This window comes from Cryptomeria japonica, chromosome 7 (assembly GCF_030272615.1).
Source record: "Cryptomeria japonica chromosome 7, Sugi_1.0, whole genome shotgun sequence".
Classification (NCBI taxonomy): domain Eukaryota; kingdom Viridiplantae; phylum Streptophyta; class Pinopsida; order Cupressales; family Cupressaceae; genus Cryptomeria; species Cryptomeria japonica.
Window position 1 is genome coordinate 529,327,041 of NC_081411.1, and position 27,383 is coordinate 529,354,423.

At 36.6% G+C, this 27,383-nt stretch overlaps 1 protein-coding gene across 1 annotated transcript in view; it reads right to left on the reverse strand.

The window, feature by feature from the left end:
* The window catches only part of LOC131031101 (DEAD-box ATP-dependent RNA helicase 31), a 140,043-nt gene that overhangs the window by 96,703 nt on the left and 15,957 nt on the right, over nucleotides 1–27,383 (reverse strand). The window contains exon 2 of the mRNA XM_057962130.2: nucleotides 22,636–22,742. Within this exon, the coding sequence (XP_057818113.1) occupies nucleotides 22,636–22,742 (107 nt within the window). The remainder of the gene's footprint in view (nucleotides 1–22,635; nucleotides 22,743–27,383) is intronic.

Consider the following 27,383-nt stretch of genomic DNA (forward strand, 5'->3'; position numbering starts at 1 on the left):
ATTTTGCCCTGGGCCTTCGACAAGGGTCAGGAGCGAATTTACCTTTGTTGCCCAAAATTCATCAATTTTCATGCTTTCAAACCCTCAATTGCATCAAGTGACGTCCAATCTTCTTTCCGGGAGACCCTACACAAAACAAGTTAGCCAAAGTCAATGAAAAATAAACTTTAAACAACATTTTCGCTCTGGACCCTCAGCAAGGGTCAGGAGCGAAATCCTCATTTTAGGCTAAACTGCTCAAATTTTAAGTTTCAAACCACTTCACAAGGCAAAGTCAAGTCATTTTCAAAGCCAAGAACCAGTTAGCAAGTCTGCTCAAAACAAGACATTGTGTTTAGAATGAAGTTCGCCCTGGACCCTCAGCAAGGGTCAGGAGCGAATATCCTATTTTAGTCATCATCTTGCTCTCAAAAATCGATCAAAAACTTCTCCAGGCAAGAACACACAATTTCATCTTCAAACATGTCAAAACTTAGTCAAAATTGTGAAGGAAATCCAGTCTACAAGGTATTTCGCCCTAGATCCTCAGCAAGGGTCAGAACCGAATTTGACATTTTCAGGGTCTTGGTCCATTTCATTCCCTATTTAACTTGGCCGACTAGACTCACTTTCCTCACTGACCAAGTTTAGCTTTCCCAGACTTAGAAACAAACTAGACCTTACCCAAAAAAACCCCTATTCAATCCAGACCTGACCTGAGACCTGTCCTAACCAATTTGACTCTCCTGAAGGGTATACCTCATTTTGACAATCTTGAATCCTCAGGCATACTAACAATTTTCCAAAATTTGGTTAGACTCAACTTGAATGAAACCCTAAAACTGAGTTTCCAAGGTTCAACCCTAATCCAGCTAACTCAAACAGACCACTCACTCACTCAAAACCCTAAAAGCAGAGAGAAAAACAAGCAAAGAGAAGGCAAAACCAAAAAACAAAAGAGGAGGTCCCCATTCTAATGGGGTGATGTGTGAAATGGTCACAACAGGTCCCCATCCTAATGGGGCGATGTGTGAAATGGTCACAACACTAAGAAATGAACATAGATCTGAGGAAATCCTAAACTTAGTGTATTTATAGGTTTCACGAGTACACAACTCCAATGTAAAATCAGACAATGGGGTTGGAAAGAAAAAGAATAAATACATTATAAGGGATGCTAAGGCCATAATTCATAACTAGGACTTACCAAAGTTTATTTGGGCAAAAGCATGTAACACAACAATCTACATGCAAAACAAGTGTCCTCCAAGGATCTTCGAGGACAAGGCACCAAAGAAGGCATTCAATGGTATTGATCCAAAAGTGAGTCACTTGCAAACCTTTGTTTGCCCAATTTATATTCATATTGTAGTAGGTAAAAGTGGGAAACTTGCAAAGAACTATTAGACAACCACGAAACCAAGTTAAATGCAAAACAACATAAAGAATCAATAAAGAAACGAATTCAAAATATAAACAAACGAAATCAAACCAAACCATCATGATGTCGAATTTGTCATTTCTCCATTGTTCTTCTTAATCTTCTTATAAGAATGCTCTCAGAGTTTTGGTGTGCACAAAGCAAATTCAAATTGCAAATGATGTTATGATTATGATGAGAAGATATCAAAGGCGTGGTTCCTTAAAATGAGAAAAGATGTGGGTTTAAATAGAAATTGAGAGTTAATTGAATAGTTGAGATTAAATTCATCCCATAAAAATGAATGGACAAGATCAGATGAGAGGAGATGAAGATAGGAGAGACTGAAGAAGAAAATGGAAAGTTTCTGATTTTAGATGTGCATAACTTATTTTCCAATTTTAAAATTAAGAAAATAAAAATGGTTCCCAAAGTGATTAATTTTGAAAATCAATAAAAATTAATAAAGATATTTGTTTCCATTTTTGAATTTGAGGATATATTTGAAGACAGTTTTTAATCAAATAATTTCAAGAATTATTGAATTATATTCATATTAAATTTATTTAATTATCTAGAGGAAAATGGTAATTAATAATTATATTAAATGAGTCAAAATTATTTAATAAATGTGGAAAAGTGGAGAGAAATAATTAAATTTGGAATAAAATAAAATTAATTTGAAATGAGTGATAAATGAAATTAAATAAATTTGGAAATTTGTTTAATTAAGATGATACCATAGCCAATTAAGTAATTTAAAGAAATTAATTAATTGTGGGACTTATAGTAGAAATTGAATTAAATTAAACAATTAAAGATCATTTAAATAAAGTTAATAACTGCAATTATTTAAATAATAAGATTATTTAATTAATATTAGAGAGAGAATGGTTAATGATGAATTGATTATAGAATTAGACGAATAATGTCAATTTGGAAGAAAGAAGATGAAATAATTAAATCAGGAAAAATTATTTAATTATCAAGGAGAACAGTTAGTAAAATTGGTGCTCGCAAGCGTGGGACAATTTAGGTGTCTACACATATACCTATAGAGAAGAGGACCATGCAAGAACCTTCCAATAGGAATGGTTTATTTGTGGACTACAGTCAGACTTGAAAGGCCTAGAGGCTTTACATTCCAAAGCAAAGGAAACAATGGTGAATAGGGATGTAACGTTTGAGGAAGACTTTGCATCCAGAAAATCCCATTGGCTCCTCCAATAACAAAGGATGAGAAGCATGAAGCACCGAAGGTTGAGCCTTTGTCCCCCAAAAATGGCAATTGTTTACAATTCAAAACAAAATCCTTCAAAAGCTGTTTTAGCCCCTTCTACTTCTATCAAGAGACCTTGATGGTTCACACAGACATTATGGGATGCTTACAAGGATGATGAGGTTCCTAGGAGCACATTCAAGGAGACTAGGCCTCTGAAGAAGTTTTCAAACTACGTAGAATTGATGAGGAGCATCAGATTTAGAGCCTTCTAGCTTCCAAGAAACAGTAGACCAGCAAGTTTGGCAAGATGCTATGATGGAGGATATATACATCCATAACTAAAATGATGTATGGCTTTTGGACAGTGTGAAGAAGAGTTGTAAGGGTATATAGAATCGTATTGGGCAGAAGTAGTGCAGCAAATAGGAGCAGCACCTCAGGGTGTTGCTTTAGCTTGGGTTCAGCAATGATATCTTGGTTTAGTAGGAAGAGAACTAAGGCACTTAGTCAACAAAGCAAGAATATATTGCAGCCAATATGAGCGCTTGGGACACCATCTAGCTTCACAAGTTGCTTGCAGGATTGTTTGATCAAGTTACTGTGATACTCAGAGTTCCTTCAAACTCTCTGAAAATCTAATGTTTCATGACAAGTCTAAGCACATTGAGATCAGATATCACTTTAATCGATGATAGGGTTTAGAAGGGAGCAGCTAACCTCAATTATATTTTCACGTATCAGCAAAATTGCTGATATTCTAAGAAGGCCCTTAGCAAAAAGAAGCATTCAAATACAAACTAAGATTGATTCAGAATTCCTTCCTTTCTAAGAGGGAGTGTTGAGTTTTTAGATCGAACAAGAACTTTCGCACAAGTTCAGAGTGATTTCATCTAATTAAGTCTAATAAAGTGTAGATATACTTTAATGATTTAAACTTATCTTCCAATTCATGTCTTGCAGGATATGAGCAGCTTTTTGAAGATTAGATTTCTGCTAAATAGCATAAAGATAAGTGCAAGATAGAAGAAATAAAAACAGTGATAAATGACTGTGCAGCTGTCTAGTGAACTGTTTGTAGAGGTTTCCTTGTAAGTTTTCAAAGGAATTAAAAAACAGATTAGGTGTAATTATCTATGTAGTTTTTTTTGTTTTTTTTTCGGTTTCGTTCTTTTAAGTTTCAACTGCTATATGATTGATGTAATATTAAAAGAATAATTCAGGTTATATAACATTAGCACTTCAATCATATTGGTTCAAACTCTTCACTGATGTGAGTCCTCCTTTCAAAGGGAAACAGGTAATGGTGTCAGCTTTGGATTAAGCATGCATATGGTCTTCCCCTCTCAAAGAAGATATTGTGCATAATCAAGAAGGTAATGATTTTGTCGAATTGGCTGGACCAAAAATTGCACATAAATTGGAGCCTTTAGGAAGGGGAGGGGAGATTTCTTGTGTTAAACTTTCTGAAGGTTCTACTCAATCTAAAACTAAGTATAAACAAAGTTGGAAGATAGAAGTGGATGTACTCTTGGATTTGACCTTAGAAGAGATTGTTGTGGTATTGTAGCAATACCATGGATGCTTTATTGACTTCTCCACAATAAAGGGGGAAGAACTCTCCACTAGAAGATTAAAGTTCTATCTTGGAATGTTAGAGACCTAAATGCTTGTTCGAACATGGAAAATGATTTTGCACATCTCCATTCTTCATCTAGAAAGATTTGATTGGTGTTTCTTCATTGCAGCTTCTAAAGGTTTATGTGTTCTCAGAAATCTTTTCTCAATTCAATTGAACTCTACTGAAAAAGTGTTCTCGGAAATCCTTTCACAATTCAATTCCACTCTAATCAAAAAGCTAAGAACTCCAATAGTTCCTTTTACCGGTCGATTCCAAGTAAAAAGCATTTCGAAATTGGATTCACATACCATCGTCCAAGAATTAGATTTTTCTACACCAAATAAAGTATGTGACTGCCCTTTCGTTTTTGAGTGAACTCGAGGTTGACATTGTTAATGCATTAGTAGCCTCTGCAAAGATAAGATTTTCCTAACCCGTTAATGTCCTCCATTCTGTTAGATTATCTGATTTATGCTTTCAGAACTGAATATGTTTATCAGACTGTAACTTTGATCTTGATTATGATATTGATATTGGATAATGATGGATTAGATTGACGACCTACTTAACTATGTTAAGCATCAATCTAAATGCTATCGGGCTAGTAACCCGATAGCATATTAATGTCGATTCATATCTGAATCAGCATTAATATACTATCGGGGTATTAACCCGATAGCATATAATGCTAACAGTTATTGTTATTGTTTACTTTAAACCGATTCATTATCGGTGTGTTTATATTGATCCATTATCATTTGCTTTGACACCGATTCATTATCGGGTGTGTTCATATCGATCCATTACCATTTGCTTTGACACCGATTCATTATCGGGTGTGTTTATGTCGATCTGTTAACATGGCACCAATTAGTCATCATAAACACCAAAGCAAATATGTGAACAGTCACGACCAAGTGACATCTTGGTCGGACATGTCTAAAAGACATGCCCGATCAAGGTGCCACTTGATCGTGGTTACCTTGCTACATATACATCATTCAAAAGAAAAGGAATGACATTGAAATCGATAAATGTTCATCCTTCAGACCTGCAGAAGAGAAATACAATAATATTATTGTCATAGTAATAATACCAAAATTGAAAATACACAATCTAGCATATAACTTGTTCATTGAATTGGAAATTGCAATAACATTTACATGGTATCAGAGCCAAGTTGATCGAACTTGAGGCTATTCAATTTCATGAACAATTTAAGACACAAGGTTATATACTACATCACATTTCTCCAATGGCCAGCGCTATCAGATTCGAAGACAGACTCGGAGGTGGCGATGATTTTTCAGCCTGGAAGTTCAGAATCCACATGATCTTAAAAGAGAACAAAGTGGATTCATTTGTTCAAACTAAAAATGACCGACCTGAAAATGAACCTGTCAAAACGGCATGGATTGAAGGAAATGAAAAAGCCATCAAAATAATAGTTGATGGGGTGAGAAACAACATAATGCCCATCATAAGAAAACATCAGACAGCCTATAAAATGTTCAAAGCACTTGAAAGCACATTTGAGATTTCGAATGCAAGTCGAACTCTAGCATTAAAACGAGAAATAAATCATACCACCATGAACAAGGGGGAGACAATCAACGCCTACTTTATGTGGATATCAACTCTAAGAGATGAACTAGCTACTCTGGATTACGAGATCAAAAGCAAAGAGTTAACACTCATTGCTCTAGATGGGTTGCCTAGTGGATGGAGTACATTCGTCCAAGGCATCAGTGCAAGGTCCAAATATCCTAAGTTTGAAAGATTAAGAGAAGATTGCCTCCAAGAAGAATCAAGATTGAACAAAATAGGAATGAAACATAAGAATATAGATTAAGACCTACAAGTCCTAAACACTAAGCAAAACAAGAAAAGGCAGTTTAGAAAGAGAAAAGGTTGTCAAGGTAAGAATACTTCAAAGAAGGACTTATCTCACATCCAATGTTACAGATGTGATCAGTCCGGACACTATGTTGCAAAGTGCTCGGAAAGAACCAAGAAACATACTACATTTGCCAAAGCAGGAAAGACTAAAGGGGAAGATGACTCCGGAAAATATGTATTCTACTCAGCACTCACAAGCCAAGCTTCTAACAAGATCAACTCATGGGTGATTGACAGTGGCTCATCCAGGCACATCACAGGGTTTAGAGAAGTACTTGACTCCATGACAGAGGAGAGTAATGAGGAAGTAACCATCGGAGATGACTCCACACATCCAATCAAAGGAATGGGAACCTGCACCATCAAATTGAAGACAGGCATATCCTTGCGGCTCGAAGGAGTACTATATGTCCCCGGCATAAAAAGGAATCTAGTCTCTATATCGGCACTGGAAGATAATGGATACAGAGTGACATTCATGGACAATAGAGTATTGGCTTGGCCAAAGAACTCTTCCATAAAGAAGGCAAAGACCATTGGGCAGAGACAAGGTTATTTGTATGAGCTGTGCACAGAACCCAACCTAGCCCTAATCCATGAAGCCACTAATGCAAATGAAGTTTGGCATAGAAGATTAGGCCATCTGAATTTTAGGGCTTTATCTTCAATGAGAAACCTTGTCACAGGTCTACCGAAGTTAAAGCAAGATCATTCAGGGGCATGCAAAGGATGTGCCTGTTGTGACCATTTCACACATCGCCCCATGCAAATGGGGACCCCCTCTTTTTGCTCGTTTTTCGCTCGCCTTTCGCTTTGCTTTTTAGGATTTTGTTAGTCTGTCAGTTGTCTGGATTTAGGGTCAAGCCTTAGGGTTTTAATTGCCGTCTTTTCAAGCCAGAATCCAGTCAGTTTTGAGATGCTTTTGAGCTTTCTTTCGTTGAATGCAAATTTTGAATGCAATGATTTCGCCAAAATGGTCTATTTTCAATTGGAATTTTGAACGCTGAGCTTAAATTTGTCTAAGTGTTGAAGGTGAAATGTGAATTTTGTCCAATTGACTAATTTTGACCAAATTTTGACTTTTTTGATTTTGATCCCGGGCATTGGAAATGAATTGTTGTCGCCTTGTGAAGTGATAAAATGTATAAAATCATGTTATTTTGGCCTGTAGGAGCAAAATCGCTCCTGTCCCTCAGTGAAGGACAGGAGCTCATTTTCAAATATCTTACTATTCCTGCAGTTTCAAGATGAATTTCGAGTTGGAAATGATGAAGAGAGGCGTGATCTTTCCATTGAATATAAATTGAATATTTTCACAAACACAGAAATACCTCCAGGAGAAAAATCGCTCCTGTCCCTCAGTGAAGGACCGGAGCTATAAATCAAATTTTGCTTTGTCCTTGCAAGATTTCAACGACTTGACAATTTGAAGAGGTCCAAAGGGAGATGTTTTGTCAAATGAATATAACTTGAAGAGCAAATATGAAGGAGAATGACCCAGAATGCTAAAATCGCTCCTGTCCCTCAGGAAGGGACCAGGGCGAAGTACTTTGTAGCTCCCGTCCCTCTCCAAGGGACCAGAGCGATATTCTTCATAAGGCAAGATTCAGGCGAAGATCAAGTCAAGTTTATGTTTGAGGCAAGGAAGATGGTGAAATGAACTCATTGAATACAAATGGAAGATTTTGAAACGTCAACAAGGGTCCCAAAATGCCTAGTTCGCTCCTGTCCCTCAGGAAGGGACCAGAGCGATTTTTGTTATAGATGATTTTCTTGCCAAGTTTCAATCGATCTCAAGGCATGGATGAATGGAATGGAACATTGCGAATCCGTTGAATATAAACTTTGAAGGTGATAAGGTGAAGTGAAGCCCACAAGAGAAAGATCGCTCCTGTCCCTCTCCAAGGGACCAGGGCGATATGATGGTTATATTATCGTCCCTTCAAAATTCAAGACACTCCAAGACGAGGAACAAGGTGGCAAAGGCGTTTCAAGGCATTTCGATCAAGCACAAGGTTACAAAGGTCGCCACGTTGAGGGAATTTGTACTAAGACTCCCAGTTCGCTCCTGTCCCTCAGGAAGGGACCAGAGTGATATTGAATGCATTGGCTAATTCATGCAAAAATCACGTAAGGCCAAGACTTCACAAGGTTGTAAAAGGTTCAAGGCGTCTTTTGAAAGTGATATACCAAAGATTGGAACGTCCAAATGTTATCAATCAAGCTAAGGAGTCTATATCGCTCCTGTCCTTTGGACAAGGACCAAAGCGATTTCATTAAAAACACTCATGCTCCTTCAAAATCAAGACAATGCAAGGATTGGCGAAGTTAAGGACGTCCTTTGGAAAGCAATGAACGAAGAACAAAGGTTAAATGTTTACGAATTTGAGCCAAGACATGGAGATCGCTCCTGTCCCTCTCCAAGGGACCAGGGCGATATTTGCCAAAACACATGATATCCTTTGAAGATCACGTTGAGATAAAGTCGCACATGGTTTTAAACATCATTTGGAAGGCGATGCAAAAGGAAATGGACGTTAAATATCACTGATTTGAGCTTAAAATGGAGAAAAGACAAGGATCGCTCCTGTCCCTCTCCAAGGGACAAGGGCGATGATCCTTTAAACATCAAAATGCCTTGTAAAATTCAAGCAAAATGAGCGTGGAATGAAGGAATGACATTGTTTGTCCATCACAACGAAGATTGAAGTTCGAAGTTACAAAGATTAAAGAGAAAAGAATGGATCGCTCCTGTCCCTCTCCAAGGGACCAGGGCGATATTACATCCAAGGGCATCCCTTCACACATGCAAGTCAATCAAACTTGAAGGACCCGACAAAAATGATGATTTGAACGTAGAAATGCAGAGGTTGAACGTCAAAAATGCAAAAATCGAGACCAACATGATGGATCGCTCCTGTCCCTCAGGAAGGGACCAGGGCGATAAGGTTAGTATCTTCATTTTCAAAATATTTTGGCGCTCAAATAATCATTTTTGAATTTATTTAAATGCTAACAAAATCGATATTTAATTAAAAATGGCATTTAAATATGGCGTTTGGCATTTATTAATTATTTTAATTATTTTGCCTTGTTTAAGAAATCGAAATTTATTAATTGAAATAAAAGGCATTTAATTAATTAATTAATTAATCAATTAAAAATCGAATGGAGCGCTTGGTTAAGTAGGTCGGCCTTGTTATTTTATTAAAAATCGTTTAAAATTGCCTTATTTTTACCAAGTCGGCCTTGGGGGTGAATGGTGAGGCGAGCGCTATAAAGGGAGAGTGAAATCTTCATTTTCACATCATCATTTTACCTATCTTACATGCGATTTTGAGGAGGAAGGTGCGAAATTGTGTTTGAAAGTGCGATTTGGAGTTTATTAATCAAAGGTGGTGCGAACTATCAATCCAAGGTGGCGCTAGTAACTTCCAAGGTGGTGCGAATCTATATTGAGCGAATTTGCCAAGGTTTGAAGATCCATTTGAACGAAATTTGAAGACCACATCAAGGACAAAAGGGTGGCGAAATTGATATTTGGAAGAAAGAGATCACATTGAAGACTATTTACACGTCAATTTTGCCTAGGCGAATCCTTTTTATTTTGCATTCTAGAGTTAGCTCTCTTTTGAGGTATGGCGATTTGATTTTTATTGTTTTATTTATTCATCGTCATATTTTAAATTTTGAATTTTGAATTTTGAATTCCTAGCTCAATCGTTTTATTTTAGGAAATGATAACTCAAGGACTTATCATGACGTTTCCTAAAATTTATCCTCTGATCTATGTTATTTATCGCAAAATCTAGTTCTCATTATGAAATGTTGTGTAGGTATGGCGACCCCGAAGGCGGGAGCATCCACCAGTCGCTCAGCTCTCATGAAAGAAGATCAGAAGACCGAAGAAGTGGAGACCAAGATCGTGTCGAAGTGGAGCAACATTGGAGATACAAACTTGGGTAACTTTAGCACGAAGAAGTTTCGAGAGGTCCCTTACATTGGCAAGCCATCACCTGTCGCCCGGAGGATAATCGAGAGTGGCATCATTAAGGCGGACGGCTTTCCTCCAGCTGTTCAGTGCCATGAGTTGATGATCGAGTGTGCTCGTCACTATGATCCACAGTCCAGGACGATCGTGTCCAAAGAGGGAAACATTTTGGCATACCTTTCAGAGGAAGCTATAAGTGAAGCTTTCCATCTTCCAGAGCACAGGGACATGATATACAAGAGCATAGAAGGAGCCAGATCAGTGTACGAAGATGATCCAGATGCTTGTCTAAGCATAATCAATAAGAACTGGCTACTTAAGAGTCGTCCCCGTCTGAGCAAGGTCCCGAACACGCCACACAAAATTGATTTCCAGGAGGAGTACAGAGATTTAATTACCATGCTCAACCGAGTTACAGGAGCCCCTCATGCCTTCTATTTTGAGAAGTGGATGTTTTACTTCATCCAGGTGATTGTTCAGGGAAAAGGTACGATACATTGGGCTAGGATGATTAGCCATTGCTTAGACGTACAGTTGAGGAGACTCAAGGCTACTAAGTCCTTCCACATGAGTTCATATGTCATCTATGCCTTGATCAGGAGTGTTGAGTACGCAGGACAGCCTCACAGAGGAGTGATTGGAAGAGGACCCGGCGAGGTCAGAGCTTGTGATTCCTATGCCTACTTGCATCATCCGCCAGGGAGCAACTATAAGTTGGTTAATGATACTTTCACGATGAACATCACCAGGACATTGCAAGGTGGAATTCACAACAGATTATCTCAGGATGCCCAGGAATTCATAAAGAGGTACAGTGCTTGGTTCATTCAGTTTCCCAAGTTCACTTATATTAGAGTGCATGGATGTCCTTTACCACCATACATGTTGCCGAGATATCCGACAGACAGAATTGTGTTACTTGAAGTAACAAGACAATTGGCAGCATATGTGAAGGCATTCAGACACAGACATCAGAATGGAGTTCCAGTACCTATCATTTTGAGTAATTCAGTTGAGGTATGTCCTAATGCTTTAGCTATGGATGACGCAGAGAAGGAGTTAGCCTTGTATTCTTTCTCATCTTTTGCTCTGAGAGAAAGCTTTGATCCACATGGACATTTAGAGGAGACAGTCGGCAGGAAGTTTAGACATGAGTATCAGATTGAAGATTTTATGATGAATCTCTTAGATGATTTTGAAGTGAAACGAAAAATGCATTCTAGATTGCCTTTGGATTTCATCAGGAAATGCAGGATATACAGAGTGGCCGACCAAGCTCAGGACAGTGGCAGACATATCCAGTCTTCCTATGATCGGGAAAGCAAAACAATAAGGTTAGATTGGAATGAGCCCGAGGTCATGGATTTAGATACTTTGATGGCACCAGTCTTGTCTTGTACTCACAGATGGGTTGACATACAACATCAGAAGTTGAGAGAACAAGGCATAGCCATGACTTTCACTTTGGAAGAGAGACCTGCCGAAGGTGGAGCTAGTGTGAGTGAAGGCAATCCTAATCCTAGAAATTCAGGTGAAGGAAACCTTCGATGTGCCAGTGAGGGCAATCTCCATTCAAGAGGTTCGAAGAGGAAAGAGAGACCTGGAAAAAGAGAATCTTCCAAGAGGAAACAAGAGGCTAACAGAGATCGATCATCCGGTACTTCTTCTAGACCTGAGAAGAGAACAATTCAAGTAGAAGAATCCATGGAGTCGATGGTACAGAACGATAGGCAGGAGGAAGGACAGGCACAGCATGGGTCACCAGATGGATCTCTCCAAGACTATGAGTTAGATGAAGACAAAGAAGACAATGAAATATCATCTCCTCCCAGACAAGAAGAAATAGTGCATAAAGAGATTCAAGTTCAAGAAACAAGATCGATTATCCCAGATTGGTTGAAGGAAAGATTAACCAAGGTGATCGTAGTAGAGGACGAGGACAATGCAATTGATTTAGAGAGCCTTGTTGGACGTTCACACGAAGTAACAGAGAAGAAAAAGGCTACCAAGATGTCCAAGATGATTCGAGATGAGACTGGATCCAGGAAACTGCAGATAGCTACACCGGCAGCAGACAAATATGAAGGTGAGATCCTAGCAGAAGAATATGATATACAGACTTTTGAGTTAGGACCATCCACAGCAGAGCAGACTTTAGATGATGCTACTGATTCATTTGAAGCATTGAAAGACAAGCTTAGAGAAGAAATGGAGAAGAATAGAAAGCTTGAGAGAGAGGTCGGTGCATGGAGGACATATTTCAGTCACATCAATGAACCTTTGGGACGTCAGGATCCAGCTAGATCACCAGTGCAAGCACTTCCACTTCAATCAATCAATGAAGCAGAAAGATTCAGGAACATGGTCCAACGTACAAGTAATTGGATGGATAGATCTCATACAGTGTCTATAGAATTTGCAACAAGGATGATGAAGATTATTCATCAAGCTATCCAAGTTCTTGAGATGATCCACAATTTGATGATAACAGTAGCTGCATTCGCCCATACCAAGGATGTTATCATTCCTGTCTTGAAAGTTATTAGACATACATCAAGGAAGATTTTAGCGCAGGAGAAGATCTTGGAGGGAGAACCTCACAGTTTGTTTCATTGGTCAACCTTACTCCATATGAAGAATGTTTTCTTCGAAGACATCAGTACTAGATGTGGCCAAGTTGAGGAGGTGATCAATCCTATCCAGGACAGAGTATTTGAGGTACTTCGTACCATTCTTGGCAGAAGGATCGAGGTCGAGACAGATGTGGATATGCAGGAACTAGAGGATAGAATCAAGGTCATCTTTTGCAAGGACGCAAATGTTACAGATGAGCAGTATGATCAGATGTTTGCCACCATGCTCCTGATTGAAAGGACGAAGGAACTTGAACCTTCATGGGACGCAGCTCTTCTAGAAGCATTCGATCAGGTCATCCACTTAGAAGAGAGTGTGAAGAATCTTCCCGAGATTCCAATTGTAGAAATCGAAGGAATCGTGACAAGATTCATTGCATATGCTAAGAAAGAGAATTGGAAAGGGAATAAGATTCTAGATGAAAGGTTGTTACAGATGACATGACATCTTATTTCTCATTGGTTTATGTCTCCTAGGTTTTTGTGCCAAAATTTAATATTTGGCTATGCATTTAATATTGTTCAGTAAAAGGAGGCCATTTGTAACAAACCCTAATTAGGGTTTAGGTGTCATGATCTTGTCCGTTGATCTACTTTCAATCTGGACCTTTCATTGTAATTGAGGATGCTATTTATACCCTCATTTTTCATTTCATTTAAAAATAGTGAATAGTGTAATAGTCAATAGTTGATATAAGAGAGATTAGAGCTAGAAGCAATTTTATTTTGTAGCAAGATTGAGTTTTGAAGAGAGGAATTCAAGCAATTGTTGTACATGATGACTTGGAAATCAATGAAATATTGAAGTTATGGTGTTTTGTTGCAGATTTCTTGAGTTATCTTCATGGTTGTTTGATTTACTTGAATTGTGCTCAATCAAAGTAGCTTGTTAGTTTGAAGGACATTGTGTGGGACTTGATCTTTGGTAGGATTCGTAATCCAAACCACTAGCTTCTTGCTGATTGTACGAACGCCTTGCGTGGTCGACTGGAGAATACTTTGAATCCCCTAATCTTCAATCATTATCATGTCTTGGATATGTACCTTCGTGGTAGTGTCCATGATCTTTGATGCATTGAATATCATTTTATTACCTTAGAAAATCGCACTAATTTCAATTGAGTTGTTATCTTATGGCAAAATTGAAGTTGGTTGAATCTTGCCAAGTCTTGTCCATACTAAGTCATTCATAGGGTTAGACTAGATTAGACCTCTTTCAAACCCTACTCTTTTGTTATTTTTGAATAGTTTCCTTAGTTTAGTAAAATCTTTGAACTTTCGGAATATGTAAGACCCCTTGGAGGAAACAGCAAATCACATCATACCACTGGAAGCTTGTCCACACGTAGAGACCCTGCTAAAAGAACCTTGGAGTCTACCTAACTGATCCTTTATGCGAATCTTCAGCAGTTAGAGACTATTTTCTCAAGAGAGGATAAGATGCCTATTGGTATTTTATTCTGTGTATGATGGTGTACAAAAAAAACACGTCAACAGTGCCCTAGGTAAAAATACCAAGGGTACATTCCAAAATAGTACTAGGAAAACTAGTAAAATTCTAAAGTTAGTTCATTCTGATGTATGCGGACCTATGTCCGTATCCTCTCTAGGGGGATTCTTGTATTATATAATATTTGTTGATGACTACTCTAGGAAGACTTGGATCTACTTTCTGAAAAGTAAAGAATCAGAAGAGATCCTCTCTAGGTTTAAAGAATTTAAATCACTAACTAAAAACCACTCAAGAAACAAAGTTAAAACCCTAAGAACTGACAATGGGGGAGAATACAAATCAGATTCGTTTAAAGAATTTTGTAGAGATAATGGGATTAAGAGGGAGCTTACTATACCTTATAACCCCCAACAAAATGGGGTAGCCGAAAGGAAAAATAGGACTATAGTCGAAGTTGCCAAGGCCATGATTCTAGATCAAAACCTTAACTCAAATCTCTGGGCAGAAGCATCCAACACTGCTGTATATATACAGAACAGATGCCCTCACTCCCATCTTGAAGACAAAACTCTTGAGGAAGTATTCACTAAAATTAAGCCAGATATCAGCCACCTTAGGATATTTGGGTGTCCTGTCTATATTCATGTACCTAAAGAAAAAAGACAAAAACTAGAGCCTTCTGGAAAAAGAGGATTGCTTGTAGGATATAGTGAAACCTCCAAAGCCTATAGAATCTATGTACCTAGTCAAAGAAATATTGAACTAAGTAGGGATGTAATCTTTGAGGAGGACATAGCCTTCAAAAGAGCTCAGAACTTCATAGAACCTGAAATCTATGTCCCTACTTCTAACTTAGATGAAGATCCTACTCCTGAGTTTCAAAGGGAGAATCTAGATGAAACTGAAAATGAAAATGAACACTCACCTAGAAATCTCAAGAAAAGACCACTATGGGCCACCAAAACAGTAGAAGAAGCTCAGAGGTTTGCTGCTCCTTCAGGAACCTTCAGAGAAAGCAAAAGGCCTAATAAATTCACTAGCTATGTTGCTCTTATGAATGATCTATCTAAAAACGAACCTAACAATGTAACAAATGCCCTTAAACATCAAGTATTGAAGGATGCTATGTCTGAAGAGTATCAATCCATAATGAAAAATGATGTATGGGAGATTGTTCCTAGGCCAACTAAAAAATATGTTGTTTCTTCTAAATGGTTTTTTAAGATCAAACATGCTGCAGATGGCAGTATTGAAAAACATAAGGCAAGATTTGTAGCCAAAGGGTTCTCTCAAAAGGAAGGAATAGACTATGAAGAAACATTTGCTCCAATAGCCAGATATACCTCGGTAAGGACTGTGCTAGCCATTGCAGCAGCAAAGGGATGGAAGGTATATCAAATGGATGTAAAGACAGCATTTCTTAATGGAGAGATATCTGAAGAAGTATACCTAGAGCAACTTGAAGGTTTTGAGATTCATCATGCAAAGTCTCATGTGTGTAGACTCAAGAAAGCTCTATATGGGCTTAAACAGGCCCCCAAGGCCTGGTATGAAAGAATTGACACACATCTATCAAAACTGGGTTTCTCTAAAAATGATGCAGATCCTAATCTCTACTACAAACAGAATAAAGGTGATATGCTTATATTGATTTTATATGTTGATGACTTATTAATCACAGGAGAAGATCACCTTATAGATCAATGCAAGAAAGAGCTATCCAAAGAATTTGATATGAAGGACTTGGGATTCCTTCATTATTTCCTAGGGTTGGAAGTATGGCAGAATTATGATAACATTGTTCTAAACCAAGGCAAGTATACCTTGGACATCCTGAAGAGATTTGGAATGCTAAACTGCAAACCCATGACCACTCCCATGAAAACCAATCTTCATAAACTTAAAGAAGCAGCAGCAGAATCACCTTCTACTGACCCCACTCTATACAGGCAGATGATTGGGTCTCTTATGTACCTGGTAAATACAAGGCCAGATATCTGCTATGCAGTAAATGCTTTGAGTCAGTTTATGTGTGAGCCAAAGGAGATACACCTGGTTGCAGTAAAACACATTATGAGATATTTACAAGGCACCTTAAGTCTTGGTCTCAAGTATGAGAAAGTTGATCTTGATCTACACGGATTCATAGATTCAGATTGGGCTAGAAGTGTGACTGACCAAAAAAGTACCTCTGGGTGTTGCTTCAGTTTGGGATCAACCATGATATCCTGGATCAGCAGAAAGCAATATTTTGTAGCGCAAAGTTCCACCGAGGCCGAATACATTGCAGCCTCCATGGCTGCCCAAGAAGCAGTGTAGCTTAGGAAGTTGCTTGTGGGACTATTTGGTGAACCTATGAAACCCACTGTCATCCATTGTGACAACCAGAGCTACATAAAGCTTTCTATGAATCCAGTATTTCGTGACAGATCCAAGCATATTGAGATTCCATACCATTATGTGCGAGACATGGTAGACAAAAATGTGATCAAATTGGAATATGTTAGCATAGGAGATCAGACTGCAGATATTCTGACCAAACCACTTTCCAGAGTGAAGGTTGATCACTTCAAAAAAGGTTTAGGTATGATAGAAAGGTGATCTACTTTAATAAGATGTTTAATGTGTAAAACTTCTTTTGCCATGTTGGGACATTCTGGGTTTGACCCCCTATGTTTATATCTAAGAGGTGACGATCTCTCAGATTATGAACACTTGTATGCAGACATCATAAGGTGACGATCTTATGATTCTCTAAACCAGTATCATGTTGGATCTCTGGTATGTCATGGATGTGCCATGATGGTGTTGTGATAAAATATTTGTATAGAATGTTTGTGCACATATCAGAACCTGGATAAGATGGGGATCTAACCATCCTCATATGTTTATCCTTAGTATTGCGTGTTTAGGCAATACTGATATCACGTGTTGAGGTGATATCTTGTCATAATGAAATGATGAATCTTTTATATCACATGGTTAGGTGATATTCTATATCACATGCTTAGAGTGATATATTATCTTTGTATATTATGTCCTGATGATACTTCATATCATATGTATAGATGATATGTATTCTTGGAGACTGACACTATGGAAAAAGAAATGTGATGCAGGTTACTTTATCTATCTTTCAAAGCTAAGAGGGAGTGTTAATGCATTAGTAGCCTCTGCAAAGATAAGATTTTCCTAACCCGTTAATCTCCTCCATTCTGTTAGATTATCTGATTTATGCTTTCAGAACTGAATATGTTTATCAGACTGTAACTTTGATCTTGATTATGATATTGATATTGGATAATGATGGATTAGATTGACGACCTACTTAACTATGTTAAGCATCAATCTAAATGCTATCGGGCTAGTAACCCGATAGCATATTAATGTCGATTCATATCTGAATCGGCATTAATATACTATCAGGGTATTAACCCGATAGCATATAATGCTAACAGTTATTGTTATTGTTTACTTTAAACCGATTCATTATCGATGTGTTTATATTGATCCATTATCATTTGCTTTGACACCGATTCATCATCGGGTGTGTTCATATCGATCCATTACCATTTGCTTTGACACCGATTCATTATCGGGTGTGTTTATGTCGATCTGTTAACATGGCACCGATTAGTCATCATAAACACCAAAGCAAATATGTGAACAGTCACGACCAAGTGACATCTTGGTCGGACATGTCTAAAAGACATGCCCGATCAAGGTGCCACTTGATCATGGTTACCTTGCTACATATACATCATTCAAAAGAAAAGGAATGACATTGAAATCGATAAATGTTCATCCTTCAGACTTGCAAAAGAGAAATACAATAATATTATTGTCATAGTAATAATACCAAAATTGAAAATACACAATCTAGCATATAACTTGTTCATTGAATTGGAAATTGCAATAACATTTACAGACATGGCAATTTCAGGTGTTTTGTATGATTTTCCAATTTTTTTGAATGAAAAAAAGGCAAAAAAAAACGCAGCTAAATGCAATGCGAACTTTTATGTTCTCCATTTTGACAATACGGCAAAGTTCACGCAACACAAGATTGTTTACAATGTAATAAACTCAATTCAAAGGATGTCAACGACGATTCCAAATAGGTTATTCATGATTTTATAATGTTTTAAATTTTGTTGTGTACCTAGACCACCTGCAAAATAGTATACTATATTAAGGAGCAAGCGGAAGCAAATGAAACAATTGAGAATAGGATGGGGCATCTATTGAATACAAGAAGGTACTCATGAAGGCCACCTGCTTCATCTCATACACATAATGTCACTCTTGATATTGTAGATGGCCACTTGCTTCTTCTCATACACATAAAGCCACTCTTGATATTGTAGTATAAAGCCATCCATTTTTTTTGTAGAAATGAAAATGAGGCTAGTAACCCAGAGAGAGCAAAGGGACTATTGTAGAGGGCTCTTAATAATGATGCCAAAGATATTGCTAACCAAACCATTGCAAGATGCCTCTATCCAAATGGTTTGTTGTTTAATGTTGTTCAATATCTCTATTGGCAAGACATGGAAAGAAACAAAAAATGAAGCTACAAAAGCATACATAGGCCCAGGTTATGGGAACATGTGAAGCACTTTATTGTCAAAGGAAGTCAAACATATAGAAACTACATTAGCTCCCATTAATGCCTCATTGAAAGAAACAAGTGTCTATTACTTCCAATGAATGCAAGCATGCAAACAATACACAATTAATTAAAGTGAATGTAAAGTGCCCCAAAGGGGCAATATTTCTAAAAGTTGTGAACTATAAGGAGCAAGTGAAGGATGCAAAATTTATTGTTGACATCCTTAAATAGAGCATTAATGAAGTGGGTCCTCAAAATGTTGTCCAAGTTATAACGGACAATGCAAATAGCTATGGAAACTAGTATGTTAGTTGAGACACGGTTCTCTGAAATATTTTCAACACCTTCTATCGTGCATTCAATCAACCTCATGCTACAAAAGTTGGGTACAAAAATATATTCGATCGAACAAGTCTATGCTGAAGTTGAAGAGATCCAAATGTTCATCACAAACCACCACATGTCACAGGCTATTTCTCGATCATTCTCACAACTGAGCAATTGAATGTAATTCAAGTTGCAAAAATGTGCAACTTTTTTATTTTGTGTTTTACTTTAGTGATTTATTTGTTTTTAATTATTTAATATTTTATCTTTCAAATAGATTGTTAAGACTAGATTTGCATCCAACACAATTGTTTTGAGACAACTTGTGAAGGTACGAGAGGCACTTTTTGGTATGATCATTAGCCAGTTATGGGTCATATGGAGGCAATCCAGCATTGCAAGGGTAGTAAATGTACAGCAAATAATTCTAGATTACACTTGGTAAGATCACATGCACTATCTTCTTAGTTTGACCGAGCCCATCGTCATCATGATCTGCTTTACCCAAATAGATAAGCCATGCTTGGGTGAGGTTTATTATGGCATCAACTCAATGAATCCATCATAAATGCAAAAGAAAAAGATCCAATAGAAAACTTTTTCAAAGAGGTGCAATCAATGTGTTGAGCAATAGAACAAAATGGACAGCCCACTCCATCTTCTTTCGCATCAACTCCCAAAAATTATAGTGAAGAGATCCTTGTTATGCCAAGAACGATACCACCATATCGTCATGCAAAAGCAAGTGAAAGGTTTAAAAAAGATCTTAAAAACTCTTCACTGATCCTAATGTGGAAGATACATTTCCAAATGAATTTGTGGATTCTATAGCCTCCAATGGTCAAAGTGCTTCTACTCTTTGTGAGAAGTATAGGAAGGATGCTCCCTCTTGGTGGTACCTCAATGGCCAAAAAATTTATCACAAGACTATGAATTTTTACCCGCTCTCTAAATTTTGTTTTAAGCTTTTAAGTTTTATCATTTAAAAATTACTATTTTCAAATATAAATTTGAGTTACAAAATTGTTAATTTAACAACTCTAATGAGAGCTAGCTTTGCTTCAATAGGTTGCTAGTTCTTCAATGGAATGGAATTGGAGTACATATTCTATCCACTTAGTGAAGCGCAATTAATTGGCACAAGAAAAGTAGAAGAGCTAGTTTACATGTATTCCAACTTGTACCTTCTTACTCACAAAGATGATGAATACAAGGAAGGGGTAACAAAGTTGTGGGATGTAAAACCAAAGCAAACTGACTTGGATCTTTCTTTTGTTCCACAATCTTCAATTTTTGTAGAGTCAAGTAGCCAACATACTTTTAGTGCAAGTGACAATGGCGTTCTATCATCTAATGTTAATGTTGATGATGATTCATATGATATTGATTACTGACCAATTATTAATTGTATTATTTAAATGTTAAACAACAGTTATCTATCATCACATTCAAGTTTGATCCTTTTGATATTGAAAACCGAAAATAAAAAATTAGTACATTATGTTTCACATGTATTGGTATATGACTTTTTTAGACTAAATTATGTATGAATATACCTACGTTATCGGTTCCCTCCCCTTGACCCCCCTGGGTCCAGGTTTAGTTTAAATCTGGTTTGGATTCGGACTCCGTACGATGAGGGATCACCCAACGCACAAGAAAATGACTATAAATTCATTCAAGATGCGCTAAGACAAACCCTCAATAAATTATAAAACATTTTCAAAAAAAAAATCTCGAAGACAACAACGAACTTGGGGTTTTCTAACATTCTTTATTTTATGTTTTTGTTGAGCGTGGGAAATTCGTCAATGCTTTTGCTTACTACTAGATCCAAACGCCTGGTTCGGACCATGAATATGATTGTCGGGAATGTCTCACGACTGTTCAATTTTGAACTCTAATGTCTTTAGATTAATACACTTATATTTTTATTTTAATATTTTTGTTTTGTTTAATGTGATGTTTAATAGTAATATTTAATATTTTAGTTTAATATGATGTTTAATATTTAATGTTATTTATGAAGATAATATTTATATTATAGTATTCATTTGTGGCAAGTGAAATTGTGATTATTAATAATTTTAATAAAACGAATTAAAACAAGCTTAGTGAGAATAGGCATACTATTATTATTAGTTAAAGTTACAATTACAAATATGAATATTATGAATACTATTATAATTTATTTAAACTATATTTATTTATTATTTATTACAATAATCATATAAATATATATATATATGGACGAACCCAAAATGGACCCAACCCCCCAAAAAAAATTTGTCCAAACCCGCGAATCAAACCCTCAAATCCAAGCCCTCTCCAAAAAAAATCTATCATACCAAAGTATTGTACCCACATACCCATACTCTTACCTGATTTGGCAACTTAGGGGGGAAAAAAGGTACTTATTGAATTAAAATACCCAAAAAGTATGTTAATAAATGCTTATTAACATAGAAGCAAGAGGTGTTTTGAAAAAAATTCATGGAAATAGCTAAGATTGCTTGGGAGGTGGCTGAGGTCTGTTCAAAGAGTCAAATTCTGCAGGAATCACTTTTATATCTCATCAAGAAGAGCTGAGCAAAGAACAAATCTATTCACGTCAAAAGCCCATTGATTGGTGGGTTAAGGATGGTGATAGAAATTCTAGATATTTCCACTATCACTTTGGCTTATTGCAGGCTAGTAAAATCACTAGTGTCATCTCTTCTGGAGGTGCTTCTCTCCCTTACCAGAGGATATTGCAGATGAAGCAGTTTGTTTTTTCCTCCAGTCTCTTTTCTCAGCTCAAGAGGTCTCTGATTCTCTTGATTCAGCTAGGTGTCTAGATTGTCTTCCAAAGAGTGTTTTCAGGTTATTCTCAAAATTAAAAGAAGATACAGCTACAAGTCCAAACAGGTTTCCAGCAGCAGTCTTTCAAGCTCGGTGGGATTCTTGTTAAGGATCTTACTGAGCTGTGTCAATGCAAATAAAGCAGGTGTAAACAAGTTATACATGATGGATAAGAAGGAAAATATGGTGAAAACCCCATGAACCTGAAAAATCAATTAGTTAAATTATATAATGTTCAAGAAACAATATAAAATGTAACAGTCAAGCTGTGATCAAATAGTAAGAGAGAATATTATGAACCTACTGTGGGAATAACAACTACCTATAAAATGGAATCTAGTGAGTCAATAACATAGAATGAAATATATTGTTCATTGACATACTATCTCTTCTACAGCTCAAAATTTAAAGCATACTCAGACACAGCAGCATGTATTTTCTTGATTATGATTTATCATCTTTCTCAAAAATGAGCAGAACCTCTTGCTAATGCGACCAGCCAGGTGAGACAAAGCAAACTATTCATTAACTTTTTCCAACAGAAGAAAGTCAAGTTGCCTCAAAAACTCACGACTGTAAATCCGTTTCTTCTAAATGCTTGTACATATAAGATTGAAAAGAAAATGATAAGGGACTCTACCCTCGAGGATAGAAGGAAGAGTTGCTTCTTGGACAATTGTCATTCGTTCATAACCAGCATCTTTGATTGCCCTTAATGAGAGTGGTGAGATATTACAGTCATCAAATCTACAAGCAAACATGCAAAATCATTTCTTAAATATTGCCTTGTTTCAAAGAAAGTTTGCGTTTAAGATTTGCAAAAAAATTATTCCATCAACAACTTCTCCATATGAAGGAGATAACAAATTAAAAAAGAAAAAAGAAAAAATCCAATCACAATACCAAGCTCTAAAAGACAGAAAACTAGCAACTTAAAAAAATAACTTGCAGCAATCAATTTTTTTAAGTTATTTTTCAACATGCTACCAATGAATTTGATAATAGCTGTCACTATGATGACTATCATCCACTAGTCATAGCTTCAACCATATGGAATATTCCACTTATACAAATCACACACTGAGGCCATTAATAAACAAACATGAAACTAAAAATAAATACTTAAAACTTCTTAGTTGCTAAGGGTAATGAGGCTTTGAATAATAGAATTTACTGAGCAAATATTAGGACTCCCGATCAAACATACAGATCAATTTCAATTAATGCCATAGATTAGAGGGCAGAAACTACAAACGCTTGGCCAAAAGTTTTAACACTTCAAACCATTTAGATTATGCACAAGTGATAAATTTCTAAAACGAAAGGAAGCCCCAAGTGACTGAGTGTAAGCATGTCATTTTATTTCAGTTAATATTTATTGTTGTTAATATTGATTGAAAACTATTGACTCCCCTAGTTGCACTGTTTGCCTTCAAGACTAAAATATATCAGTTGTTTTTGTTCAAACCTATCTTAGCCATGGCCTAAGCTGTTGCAGCCATTTAAAAGACTACATTCAGCCCAACTAGATTTTGATCAGCTTTAATCTTCACCATACCTTCACCCAAGCTTTTTACAGTGAGTGGCCCAAGAATCTGATTTCTACCTATTCACCTTAGGATTTTCCGTAAACCTTTTAAGCTGTCCGTTGTTAGGCCAAACCTTGCCTAAGCTATTACCATTGACCTTGTGCACTGTCTTGCCCCATTCCTTGTGGCTTAAAACACAAAACATTCTTTGTGAGTCTGACTTCAGTTGACTACTGGATTCAGAGTCTTCAATTTCTTAGGTTAGTGGTTCTAAGTTGCTAATTCCCTTTTTATCAGGGACTTTGCTGACGAATATTCCTTTATCTTGGCAGAAGATAAGAAATGGATCAATGATTAGTTTTGCAGGCCCGACTCAAAGTCTTCCAATGGAAATTGCATAGTCGTAAAAATTTATTGTATCCTAGTGTTCAGATGTACAAAAAACTGATTGTAATGCATATTAAGCATTATTTATGTAAAAATAAAAAGATACCATAAACAGTTTCAAAAAAGAGAGCAATGCAATCTTTCCTTTAACAGAGTCCTCCATCAATGGAATTGCATTTTTCCAACCAGCCATTCTACTCATACCACACAGATAAATAGAAATTGTAATACCATTCTAATACCAATAGACAATTATCTTCCATACTTAGTTACACTAATAGCTTCTAGAAAAGAATCAAGGAAATCATGGTGTTGCCCTTGCAACCCTTGATGTACATCCCATTTGACACTGGTTTCATGAAGTGGATCTGGAATCATCCTATGATGCTAATTTTCTGCACCATTGGCTTCTTATTCTAGCAGAGCATCTCACATTGTAGCATTGAGAAAAAGGCTTTTGGCATCAAATGTTGGATTTAGCATCATTTCAATGGAACTGCTTTTCACACTTACCCAAAAACCCTTCTTTATCACATTACTTTATACATCTCTATAACCTGCATATTTGAATGTTTCTAAGCTTGATCTATTGTGAATCAATCAAACAAGTGATCTGCTATCTATAAAGATTTAAGCAGCCTGCTACCTCTGAAATTCACTTTGTTCATAATTACATAAGGCTTTCAAAAGATCATAAATCCAACATTGAACCCACTCGGCTAACATCACGTTTATGGATCCCATAAAATCATATGTGTAAACTCCATGGGCTCCCTTTTAGTTTTATGGTCTCGACCACAGCTCTGAATAAATGTCCTTCATTTTTCAGTTTAATATTTGTGCTACGATGGTTAACATTCCCATCCACTTTTCCTCTCATTCAACACTTCCAGCAAGCCCATCAGAAATGTTAAGATTGTTTGATGGACCTCAAAGGAGTGCCAGAAATAGTTCCCAGCAGATGAAACTGTCAAGGTACATTTAAAATACAAGTAAAACTAAGCCTAAAGAATAAAACATACTCAATCTTGATAATGATAACTAAAAATAAAACCTTTTTCAGTTTCATGAAATATTCAATCCCCCAAAGTGAATCAATGACAACAATATTCTCAGGCCACACTAGTTGCTCAAAACCAGATTGAATTCTCATTAAGTACCACCTCCAACATCTACAGCAACTTAGTGGTCAATTCCACAAGTTAAGCATTTGGCAACATCCAATAAGGATGTGCATCTCAATTGTACAAAGTAATTGGGCACATTGAACATACTCGCAATTGATAAGTAACCAATCAATAGGATCAGATTTGCTATCTCAAGGAATTACACGAGTAACATCAAGACTCAAAATCCATGATTCATGCAAACAATGCCTATAGATCATTAGAACAGCTGCAATACACACACATAATTGGAAGGCATGCAATTGCAAAACAACACAAATAAGATGCATTGCATATCACACTATATCTGATTAACAAATCACTCTTTGACACCACTTGTTCCAGCATACAACCATCAAACCATAACAAATATAGTATTGATTCAATCATGAATACCAACCACACAAACATAAATAATCATTATTCCCCATAGTTTTGTGTCTCAAATGTGATTTTCTATGTAAATCTGGTGAAGCAATTAAAAACGGGATAGGATATAGCACCTCCAAGTGTTTATCATCTCATCATCAAAGTACAATGCATACAAACAACAATGCTGGGCATCCCAACCACATGGGCTATAAAATGCACCCAGATACTTGAATCACATAGACATCTAGAAAAACATATGAATAAAGTTCAATTTCAAACTTCTATAAATTAAGGTTCGCAACCAACCCCAGCTCCAATGAATGATAAAAATGAGTCAAGCAAGAGATAAAGATACCCCCCTCCAGTCAAGGTTGATTAGCACATGGTTATACCGAGAGGGAGGGAGGGGGGGTGAATCAATATAACAACAAATTTTAATCTTTCAACTTAATATCATAAGCATATAACTTATTCTCACAAGCATATCCATTACACATTATCATTCACATAAGTTCTAACTATCATGTAACACAAATAGAACAAAAGGTATTCGTGGAAACCCTCACGGGAGAAAACCAGGGCAAATTACTTGCTTATATAATAATCTCTTACAAATTTCATAGGCTCAACCTACTAGAGGCACCACCCCTCATTCAATTCGTGAGAACCTTCCCACTAGAGGCACCAACCCCTCATTCAATTCGTGAGAACCTTCCCACTAGAGGTACCAACCCCTCATTCAAATTGTCTTCACAAGAGCTGTAACTATCTTCTCGAATCTGCTATAGTTCTCTTTCTTAAATCTGTTATAAGCTAATCATAAATCTGCTAGAAAAACTGATTGCAATCTCCTCATAAAACTTCTTATAAATCCACCATACAACTTCTCAAGTCTGCTTACAATTCCTCTTTAATTCTGCTCGTATATTTCTTTTTTAATTCTGCTCATAGATCTTCTTTTAAGTCTGAAACACATTTGCTGTATCTCTTGCAAATACTTCAAAGTTTGCTCTAATTTCATATAGTGTTCATTCTCTTTCTTTCCTATAGTAACTCTTGAATCACCTTCTTAAATTTTCTTTATGCCTAAATCTACTTGTTCTCCACTCATACATTCAGATTCTCCACAATATCTTATTCCCCCCCCCCGCCTTTTTATATTCCCATCTCCAAATGAAGCGATATATCTCTTTGAATAGAGATCTCCTTTCATAAAGACACGACCTTTGTTATGTAACAATTACTGCCTTCATTAATGTTGCCTTTATTAATCTTTATCACTACCTTTGTAGTATATTAATTGCTACTTTAATAATAGTCAAAATCGCTGCTTCTATTGAGTTCTTTGCTAACAATAACATTTCTTTTTTCATATATTAACTGCTGCTCTATTAATTACAAACCTGGGGGCTACACTATTCATATTACACATCGATCCTATATATAAATCTCTACCATGTATGATAGATGCTCTTCTTATCAATGTCCATTGCTGCTATGTTAAATTTTTTTCATTATATTGAAAATTGCTACTTTTAAACAATATGCTATCTCTGCTATTTAATTGCCCACGATTGTGTCCCCGATCTTGATAATTGAAAAGCGCTGTTAGCAATATAGTTGATTAGAACAATCTTAATCAATGCAGATTGTCTTATGTAATTGCATCTCCAAACCCTTGCGACCTGCTTTTTGTTCTATTGTTGTTAATTCTCTTTCATGAAGTTGCTGCTGTTTATGATTAATTTCTTTCTTTAGATTGCTGCATTTTATTTATCATAATCTACGTGTAATCGATGTATCTTATATTCAATAATTGCTGCAGATTGAACAGGGGTCCTGGCACTGAAGATTGAGCATTCCTGAATATTTGCCTAAATCCGGAGAGTTTGAAAAAGCAGACAGTTGATCAAGAATGGCTAAGTGTGGAATTC